Source organism: Corvus brachyrhynchos, unplaced genomic scaffold (assembly GCF_000691975.1).
Source record: "Corvus brachyrhynchos isolate BGI_N302 unplaced genomic scaffold, ASM69197v1 scaffold72, whole genome shotgun sequence".
NCBI lineage: Eukaryota > Metazoa > Chordata > Aves > Passeriformes > Corvidae > Corvus > Corvus brachyrhynchos.
In genome coordinates, this window is record NW_008236763.1 from 41,257 (window position 1) to 52,189 (window position 10,933).

Below are 10,933 nucleotides of genomic sequence, written 5' to 3' on the forward strand. Positions count from 1 at the left end.
CTCCCCTGAGAGTGTGCAGGCTGCCTGCCCAGCCCACAGCTCTGCTGGGTGCATCCTAAGCACAGCCCATTCCATGACTGAAATCCTGCCCAAAGCAGCACCGGTGGCAGCGCGTGTCCCTTCCCAAGGGCTCTCTCCGTGTCCACAGCCCAACGCTGCCCTGAGCTGGGCCAGACCCGTCTCTTTGGGACTCTGCTGTTCTCTGTAGTGGGAATCTGTTTCCCTTCCCTGTTTTGATCCTATAATTTCTTTTTCACACCCATGAGAGGTGGGGTGCTCCCGGGTGTTCAGGTACCCTCAAACCTTAAATATGGATGCCAGGTTGATCTTGCCCAGGATGAGCTACCTGCCAGGCAAAGGTGCTCTCTCCAGAAAGGATGAGGCAGGAGGCTGTCACCTGGTATAACCTTCCCAGTGAGATGACCTTGGATCTCCTGCTGCTTCTCAGCTCAGGCAGAACAAAGCAGTCTTTTGTCCCCGCAGCTCAGGGCTGGCTCTTTTAGTACCTGGGCATTTTCTGGATTCCTGGACTTCCCCAGCAACTCCAGAGCTTACAGCCTGGACCAAAGGGACAATGCCTTTCTGCTCTCTCTGCTACACATCCCAGTCAAGACAGCCATGAGGATGGAGCTTTGGTCCAGCTGGAACCTGAAGCCAGATGTCCAGAAGTCTGTTGCTGGCCTTGCTGGAGAGGAGGTGTCAGTTCTGGCACCATGGACTTTGGATCAGAAAATAGAAATATACAGATATCGAAACAAGCTTGGGGTTTCTTGAGGAGTCCAAGTTGATGAGCTCTCCCTGCCGAGGAGTCAGTCAATGGGGAAGGAGGCGGCTGGGATGGGCGCCCTGCGGAACAGCAGGCTGGAGCCACGGAACAGCTGCCCCTGAGGAGGAGAGCACGGGGTCAGGGCAGCCTGAGACCTGGCCAGGGAACTAAAGCTGCTTTAGCAGGGCCCGACTCCGTGCCCATGGCAGGGCTGCAAGGCCTGGGCACCCTGGGCTGCTCTGCAGGAGAAAGTGGGGATCCAGCCCCGTGGGTGCTGGAGCTGGGCATTTCCCCCAGAGGTGACAGATGGAGAGGGGCACAGACTCTGCTGTGTGCAATGCACAGGCTGAAAGCTCGCGGGGTGCGAGCTTGGGGTGTGCAATGGGCAGAGCAGCACTGCCATGCTGGTACCAGTGCCACAACTGGAGGGATAGAAGCAGGCTACAGGGCACGGCAAGGATGCAGCACAGGCACATTTGGGGAATGCTGGAGACTTGGGGAAGGACCAGAGGGAGCCCAAAGCCCAGTGTGTGCCCAGCTCCCTCACCTGAGCACTGAGATGCCTCCAGCAGTGGATCCAGGATGCAAAGGCGGGTGCGTAGGGAGGGAGGCCGGCGCGCAACCTGCACGGCAACAGGGAACAGCTGAGGTGGATGTGTCACCTTACCCACACAGGTAACACAAGAGCAGCAGGAAGTGCCAGTGAGGACACGGCAGGAGGGGGGGGGGGGGGGCCGTGTCCACACCGGGCCGGTGGCCAAGTGACAGCTCGTTATTTACAATGCAGCAGATCTGTAATTTAATTACCCCTGGAGTGCACGAACGAGGAGCGTTACCTGGAGACGTTGAGAGTCCAGGACTGTATCTACACCTTCAAAAGCCAGCAGACACTGAGAAAACACTACACCAGACTCAGATCCCACCCCGTTCCCATGAGCACAAATGCAGAAGACTTGCAGCAGTGGGACTGGGAAGGCAAGTTGGTCCTGCTCCTGTCTGCTCCCATTGCTGCCGTAAGAGCTTTGCTTCCCTCGTGCTGCTCCCTGGAGCCAGCACGGTCCCTTTGATCCCTCTGCCTCCAGCCTAGCTCAGATCGGACCACACCACCACAACTCTCCCTATTTCTCACCACCTGAGCTTTTCTGCTGCTCGTGTCTGTGCCCTCTGATCTAAAATTATAAGCAACCTGGGACAGGAAACGAGCCAGCTCTGCGAGGTGCCACAGAGTTTACAGGGCTGTAGGAAAGCTTTACGGTCGTTAGCAGCCCATTCAGACAACGAGGGGCTGCAAGAAAGGAAGGGAAAGCTTTAGATCTCAGTGTGAAGGACATACCCACAGTTGTTCACTGCCATGAGATCTCCCACGAGAAGGAATGGGTACGTCAGCATGCTCACAGCGATCTGAAAGCACAGAAAACCAGCAGCCTCTCTAATGCTCCCAGTGTCAAAAACGCTGTTTCCAGCTTTTGCATGTTAGCAGAGTTATCCTTGGGTAAAGGATGTAAAGTACAGAGCAGCCTGTACCCCCAGAGCATGAGCTCTCAGCCCAGAGGTAGCAGGAGGAGGGGAAAGGACACGGCAGCTGCCTACATACCCCCATCACGAACTTCGTGTAGCTCCGGATCACCGATGCCTGGCTGAACTGCAGAGAGAAACCAAAGGCGTTGTGGAGCAGGGGGATGACACCAGGCTGGCACAGTCATTTTGTGACACTCCCTGAGCCTGAGGCGAAGGGCTCGGGGCAGGGGACAAGGCAGAAAGCAATTTAGAGCAGGCTGCATCCCACCTGAGAGTCTGGGAAGGCATTTGCTGTCAAATGTGATCCCCCAAAGTGCAGGTGAAGCACAGCCCCGAGCAGACACAGCACCTCCAGCACTCTAACAGGGATGCCCCCAGAGCCCGGGGTCTGTATTAAATCAGCCCCTGCTCCCCAGTAACTCCTTCCCACTGCAGGTGGTTGGTCCAGACCCCAAACCGTCCCTCAGGCACTTCCACTCACGTTGTCATCCACCGCGTAGGTGTTGATGAAGTGAGCCAGGAGGTTGCAGCACCAGAGGAAGATGACATCCCCCAGGATGTGAGGGACTAACCCACTGCAAGGGCAAAAGGAGGGGTGTGAGGTGCAGGAGGGTCCCGGTGCCACCTCCCGAGGTGCCCAGCCCTCCTTCCCTCCACCAGCACACAGAAACTCCACTCCTACAAAGTGAAACTTTTACTTTGGCAGGAGCTGAAAGGAAGATTTCAGGGAAGAGCTCTCCCAGCCTTCAAACTTGGTACTACATGTGCTGCTCTGGCTGGGAAGTTTTTGGGATCTGTTTTTTGGGCATGACTCAAGTCCCCTTGTTCTATCCCAAATCCCTCCCTGGCCCAGCTCCTGCTGAGAAACCCAAGTGAGACACAGATGAAGTGGTTTCCATTTTTGCAGATGCTCTTTTGGATGCAGAAGGAGAAGTTCATCTCTTTGTGGAATCTCCCTTCTTTTAGAAATCAAAATGACAGGGGTTGTTCCTGCACAACCTACTCTACTGAGATGTGGGAGTAACTGGGGGCAACACTCATGTCCCTCTGATTTTTCCCAGTCCCTGCTGCCCCCAGGAGCACAGTTCTTTGGTTAATGCCTCCCACTGACACACTGGAACTCCCAGCAGCACCAGCACCCCCAGCTTTTGCAGATAATGGCACTAAAACTTTTAACAAGATGTTCCAGAGGGTTTCTCCAGTTTGTTGGTGCTTCTGCAGCATCTCCTGCACCAGTGCAGGGTCTCCTGCTTTTGCAGGGGTTGTTCCACTGCAAAAGGATCCAGGTGGGTGTCAAACCTGTGTTTCAGCAGCAGATGTGGTCAGTTCTGAAAAGGAGCCTGTCAAGAGCCACATGAGTATTTGCTGAGCTGGGAGAGCCACCTCCAAGCACATTAATCTGAGTCATTTGTTTTTTCCCAAACACGACACTGCCTCCTCACAGAAGGGACCAGTTTGCTTCCTGCTGTGGTTGCTGCAGCAGCAGAGCAGCAACTGGGACTGTTTTTGGGAACAACCTGTGTATTGTTAAGGCCCCAGCAGCCCTGGGGCTGCAGCTGAGGTCTCAGGGGTCAGGCACAGCAGAAACCTTCAACAGAAGATCCACTGGCTTCAAAGATGTGATACATGAGAGCAGCAGACAGGACAAAGAAATCAAAGCTCTTTGGCCCTAAAGAGACGTTCTGCTTTGTGTTTGGCTTTCAGCCTTTGTAAAAAAACATCCTTTCTCTAACTCAAAGTCAAGTCTGAAGCTCCTGAGCTGCTGCAGATACAACGGGGGCTTAATAAAGTCCAGAAGCAAAGGGCTGGGCAAGGGCAGCCCCATAAGGAAAACCTCACCCAACTGTTGATAGAAGTCAGATTGTTTATTCCACTTCCAGTAAGGATCCCATCCCTCTCTCCCCTCCAAAGTAACAACAGCTGCTGGCCCTGAGCTGGATAACTGGAAATCAGGGATCTGAGAGCTGCAGAAAGGAACTAAAAAAACCCAACAAGCCAAAGGCATCAGGCCTGAAAAACCCCTCCTGGAATTCCAGAGCTACTATTGACATAGTAAAGAGAGTGCTACAATTCTCACACCTGCTGAGATGTCAAAGATCTGAACTGGGAGTGTTTTTGGAAGATGATGAAAAGCTGGAACAGCAGGCGGCAGAGAGGAAGCCTGAATGATGTACAGTGATGTGACCCAACAGAAGAAATCCCAGTGCAAGGGCCCTGGGGCCAGCCACCCTCGAAATGACCATGCCCAGCAGTTTTGGGGCTCAGGGAACACCTTTCTGGGCTGGCAGGAGCCTGCTGCAGATATGAGGGGAAGGGAGATACATCCATTCTTGAAAAGTCTTTGTCTCTAGCCAGGCACACACCCAGAGAGTGTGTGCCACTGTTATTGCTGGGGGGAGGTTGTAAGGCCATGAGACACAAGTGCACTGCCATGATTTTAGGGGAGTGGATGTGCTGGGATTGCACCAGGAGGGCTGAGAGGAGAAAACCAGCAGTTTGGTTCTTCAGATGCAGTTTGTGCTCCCCTCACAGCAGTGGGATTTCCTAACAGGGTTATAGAGCATGTAGAACTTCAGAGTCCTCCTGAGACAATCTGGGTTGTGTTAAAGCCTTTCCTGTGAACTACTAAGTTTCATTAGGCTACCAGCAGTGTTTATGTGGATGGAAGGGAATGTGGCAGCTTCTTTCAGATCACTTCCCTGGCAGGTGGAGGGTTGTGAGCAGCCTGCTCCAGCCATGCCCCACTCACAGGGACCATCCCAAAGGATCCTATATTTAATGGAGCAGATCTGGAGCTGCACAGCTCAGCTGAGAAACTGTGGGCTGCCAAAGGAAGAAGCAGTGACACACAATAGGTGGGGTCTCTGCAGACCCTGGCCATTTTCCCTTGGGGAAGGACAGGGCATGACCCCCTGTGATTGTCTCCCTCTTCCTGATGCACTCAGGTTTCATCTGGAGGCCCATATTTTGTGACTGCAGAGCCAAAGGCATCCTGAAAAGCCCTCCTGAAATTCCAGAGCTGCCTTTACTATTATTGACATCATAAAGTGAGTTATCTCCCCACCACGAGCGGGGACAGCAGGTGGTTCTTCTTTTATGCAAGAAAGAAAGGCAGGAAGCATTAATTACGGGTTCAAGCAAAAAGGTGTCCACTAAACTTCCATTTCAGTGATGCACCGATTTGCCTCTCTCTGTAAGCAGCTGGAAACACCTTTCAGCTCCTCCTGGTCCCCGCTCCAATCACACAGGTAAACCTGCTCGTTACAAGCACCCAGGCCCTGGCTTTCATGTCAGCAAAGGATCTTATTGTGGCACTTGATCTTGGTGCTTGTTGCAAAACAAATGCTTTAAATGGCCTGTCACTGAAACACAAAGAAGCATCAAGGGAAAAAGAAAGATAAGAAAAAAATAAAGCTTCCTCTGTGCTCTGAAGGTTTGACTGAAGGTAAGATCTGGGGCAAACTTAATGGTCAAACATCATGGGAGTGATGTGGGAGTCCCTTGGTCAGACAAGGTTTCAGCTCAGTGTGACTCCAGCTGGGGTTGGCAGAGCAGCTGGGCTTCGGTGCCTTCGGGCTATGGGAGAAAGTATTTAAATAACAACTCACGTACACAAAGAATCCCAGGATCCCTTCTTCCTTAAATATCCTGCCAATGGCACTGAACACACCGCTGCCAAGAAAGGAAAAGAGCTGTGAGTGTGCACCGTTGTTCCACCTCTGTCCTGTGCAACCACACACGAATCCTGCAGCCCCCAGCCATGGCAGTGCCTCCCCAGCCATCATTCCAGCAGAAGGCAGCTTGTTCTGCTTATTCTCCTCAGACCAGGAAGGTCTGAGGGAAGGAAGGTCGTGTCTGTACTCTGCCAGTCTGCAGTAACACCCGGGAGAACACCCAACCTGCACACAACTGTTCAATGCTGAACGTACAAGAGCTCTGTGAGGCTATTGTGAGTGGGTACAGATGCTGTGTGATATGGTTTCATTTGGCTGATTCTAAAGCCCAAGAACCCTGTCCCACCTTTGGGGACTCGAGTTGGCTGTCGTGGGCTGGCTGTAATCTTGTCTAGCGTGCCTCCATGTTGCTGCACAGGCAGTTTTGTCCTGCAGAGAGGCAGCTGGTACTGCAAAAGGCTTGGAAAAATTTTACAGACTAAGCAGGGCTGCAGCAAAGCTTTCTGTTATCTACTCTGCCTCCCAGCTGCCTCCCCTTTCCATTACTAGCCAAAGGAAAAAGGCAGGAGACTTGCTGTGTGATCAGCAAGGGGTGATACAGCCCCAAATCCCCACGGGCACAAGGTAGAACAGAAGCATGTCAGGGACAGAGCCCAGCTTTCCCACATCCCTTCAACCCCCAGTCACTCACCCTCTAACCACAGCTCAGATTCACTTTTCAGTCTCTCAAACCTCCTGGATAAGCCTATTCCCCATGGCACGGGAGCACCTGGCACCCCTGACCCCCAGCTGCAGCCACTCACCTGTATTTGACTTCCCGGCCTACAAACTGGACCATGCAGCGCATGGAGATCACTGGGAGGAAAGAAACACAGGGCTGCTAGAGAAACAAATCCAGTTTGGGTTGCAATGGATGTGAAAGAAAATGAAACGTGACCCTTCTGCTCTCCCTCAGCTCACAGCATCTCCAGCTCCTCTCAGTGGTCCTCAGCACTGCAAGACTCATTAGAAACTGGGGCCTTTCCTGAGCCTGTAAGTGGGGGGAAGGATTTCAGAGGATCACAGAGAGGTTTGGGTTGGAAGGGACCTGACAGATCATCTTTTTCCAAACCTCCTGCCATGGGCAGGGACACCTTCCACTATCCCAGGGTGCTCCAAGCCCTGTCCAACCTGGCCTTGGACACTTCCAGGGATGGAGCAGGCACAGCTTCTCTGGGCACCCTGTGCCAGGGCCTGCCCACCCTCACGGGGAGCAATTCCTTCCCAATATCCCATCCAACCCTGCCCTCTGGCAATGGGAAGCCATTCCGCCCTTGTCCAAAGTCCCTCTCCAGCTCTCCTGGAGCCCCTTTAGGCACTGGAAGGCTGCTACTGGCCCTAACCCCAATGGGATCTCTAGGACAAGGTCCTGGATGAATGGGAAGAGAGAAGCTCATTACTCAGCATCACCCCAGCATCAGCCTCCTATGATAGAGAAGTACAGTAAGCATCATCCCCCGACTGAGCAGGGTTTTGGGGTGATCCCCAGTCTGGAGGGGGCTGCCAGCCAGGGGACAGGACTCACCGTGCAGTGGGTGCGAGACAACCCGGGACACACACTGCATCATCATCTCATGGGATGTCTGGGAAGGGAGGAGAAAACACCTGTATGAAAAGCTGTGCTGCTCCTCCTGCACAGCCCAGGCCCCTTCCCTTAGTGTGGGGAAAGCCATTTTGGGTCCCTCTTTTGAAATCTGTTCTTGTGGCAAACCTCTATTCCTGTGAGTTATTTCAAGGATGGACACAGAATGGCTACTAAACACCACAAACTTCTCACCGAAGTTTCTCTCCAAGTCACCTCACCCACATCCCCAGGGACCTCCGTGATCACTCACTAATGGGCAATAGCCACTTCTCACCTCTTTGACCACTTTCCTAAGCGAAGTTTTCACATCATCCTTGTTAGACACGTGCTCCATGTCTTCCAGTGGAAAAGCCTGAGTGGAGAGGGAAGAAACATGGTCAGAACTGCTGGAGATGCTGAGCCACAGTGTCTGAGGACAGGGGGAAACCACGAAAAGCCATACTCTAAATGCAAGGACAAGACAAACAGGCAAGAAGGAACACAGGAGAAGAAAGGATGGAAAGTAAAATAGAGGAATAGAGGAGTCACAAAACTGCTGACAAAGGATACAAGGCAAGGGGACGCCAAATAAAATTAAAATGGTTTATAAATAAAAAACCGCTTTGGGGCTAAGGGCACTGGAGGACTATTCCCTTAGGAGGTAGAGAGGGATGGGTGCATCAGTCCTCCTGTGCAGCCCTGGCTGGCTGCAGGCACTTGCTGCAGTGGCACTGACCCTGCAGGTGATTAATGGAGAGAGAATCTGACCTTTACCTTCTTCATACTCCCCCTGGTGATGGTTGATAAAGTGCTTGAGATGAGGCGAGGAGTCAGGCCACGGAAGAGGCCTCTTTTCCCATCCACTTCCACGATGTGTCTGGCTGGGTGGGACAAAACCAGGCTGCTGTCAGTCGGGAAGGGAACAATGCATGGAGAGCACCCCAAACAGCTCCGGGGTTCAGCCGAAACCACGCCAGGCTTGGCTCGGCACAGCACAGTCCCACAGTACGTGATTTATTCTAACAGTCCTAAATAAGCTTCATACTGGATGCCAAGAATTCTTACTCTCTGTCATCTGTCTAATCTGGAAGGACAGCTCCAGTATTCTGGACTATTTTCTGTCTGTTGATAGTTTTGCTCACCTGAAAGGGCTCCAAAGCAGTTTGGACTGAACCAGGTCAGGGGGGATCATCCCATGTGCTGTGTGGTGTCACCAGGGATCATCCCATGTGCTCTGTGCTGTCACCTCCTCCCTCCACCCCAAAAAGGTCAGACTTAGGGTTAATATGGATCTCACAAACCCATGTTCAGTTCCTGGCCCACCACCTTCTCCCAGGCAAAATTCCTCAGGTCTCCAGTCTCAAAAAAAGCCAAGAGATCCCATTTCTCCCACATATAACAAGGTGGGATAGAACCCACTATGTGCTGGTGGGTCCTGACTGCTCCTGGTCCCTGTCCTGTGCTGTCCAAGAGAAGCCAAGCGGGCTCTGCACCCCTCCATCACCCAACACTGCCCATCTGTTTGGAAATTGCATCTACCAAAGGGCAGCACCGGAGCATTTCCAGCCCTTGGTGTCCCAGGATGGGACAGTGCTCTCACACCACTCCTGTGCTGCTTCCACCCCATGGATACCATGGCTGATTGCAGGATTGGCCCAGCTCGGCTTTCAGGACTGTGCATTCCCCTTCCCCATGCAAACCCGCTGTGATAGCAGGTCACAAAGTATTCACCCACCTCTCCCATGCTAATCCGCCCACAAAAAGAGGAAAATACGACTTTTTTGACTTCTAAATGTATTACCTGCCCTTTTCTTGGTATTTCTGTCTCTTTAGGGCTCCATCTACAATACAAATGAGCAGGGCAGGGGGCAGGTTATTGCAGGGCTGTTTTGGAGCAGAAGAGAAGTATTTTGCAATCTCCAAAACACACAAAACCCTCCTGCAACAAACCTCCATCACCTAAAACCCCCCCAAACCCCTCCAGCACGGTGCAAACCCAGAGCAATGTGCCAGGGGAACAGGGTGCAGCACCAACACTGTGGCCACCAGCGCCCTCTCCCCAGCAACAGGTACCTGAACCTGACAGCCTTGCAAGGAGCTGTAGTGGTTTATGCCTCACTGCAGCCTCGGGATGATCCCAAGGGGATGTGGGAGTGCTGCTGCAGGTCAGCTCAGGCTGCCTGGCAGCTCCCAGGCCTGATTCCCCTAGGGCTGGACCTCATGCTGGCAGGGAGGGACAGTCACTCACCGTAGGTGAGGAAGCCGGGCAGGTACAGGACCTTCCTCCCCAGCACATTTCTTCCAATGGTTGGAGGTAGTGGCTCATGCCCAACCTGAGAGAGAAACCTTGTGAGCAGGTCTCTGTCCTGGTGCTCCCAAAGTCCCTGGGATGAACAGCCTTGATCCCATCATCCCCCCATCACTCTCAAGACAGGCATGCCTTTCCTCATTTTATGGGGTCCCTAGATTACAGGGGGTCCTCCACCCTTCCATTTTAGGAGGTCCCTGTTACTGAGAGGATCTTGGGATTCCTATCATAAAGGAGTTTCCCATCCCTCCTCAAATGGGAGGCCCCATTGCAGAGGGGTAATTTTATAAGGGTTCCCAGATTACAGGGAATTCCCTGTCATAGGAGAGGTCTCAACGCCCCACTACAAAGCACCCCCGCTGTACAGGGGGCCTCACCCCTCCATTATACGGTGTTCCCTATTCTCTATGTAGGGTGTCCCCACTGTAGAATGCATCCTCATCCTTCTATTATTGGGACTCCAGTTTTATATAGGGACTGCCAGTGTATATGGGACCCCATCCTATTACATATGGGGAACTCCATTAGCCAGATGTCCCTCATTCTACCAGTGCTCAGGGGGTCCCGTTACAATGGTGGGGGGCTGCATACACAGTGATCCCAGTGCATGGAGGCCTCCATAGGGGCACTAAACAGGAATCCACTTCCACCTGTTATACAGGTATCCCGATCCCCTGTCATACACAGGGACTCCATCCTGCTACATATGGGGGTCCCATTGTAACAGGGGGGCTGTATACACTGTGTATGGGGGTCTCCATAGGGACACTATGCAGGAATCCCCCTCCGGGGGACCCCTACTGGGGTCCCGATCCCCCATTATCCAGTGGGACCCCATCCCGTTACACACGAGGGTCCTCACTACACAGGGGTCCCCCATCCTAGAGGTGCCCCCATCACACAGGGGGCCCCGTTATAAGGAGGAGCGTTGTACGTACAATCACCCCCAGCGCACGGAGGCCTCCATGGGGGCATCATTCAAAAACCCTCCCGTTATCCTGGAGTCGCGACCCCTATTACACACGGGATTCCCACCCCACCGTCGCGCCGCTCTCCCCCCCGCT

General features: G+C 53.2%; 1 protein-coding gene across 1 annotated transcript; it reads right to left on the reverse strand.

Annotated features, from left to right (window-relative positions):
- Positions 1–245: 245 nt before the first annotated feature.
- On the reverse strand, positions 246–9,969 carry MTCH1 (mitochondrial carrier 1; the record flags this gene model as incomplete). Its single annotated transcript, XM_008644679.2, has 11 exons — positions 246–884; positions 1,314–1,389; positions 2,100–2,167; positions 2,361–2,408; positions 2,766–2,859; positions 5,897–5,956; positions 6,762–6,813; positions 7,523–7,580; positions 7,857–7,934; positions 8,336–8,442; positions 9,810–9,969. Coding segments are annotated over 11 exons (876 nt in total), but the record flags the coding sequence as incomplete, so codon positions are not given.
- Between the last annotated feature and the right edge of the window lie 964 nt (positions 9,970–10,933).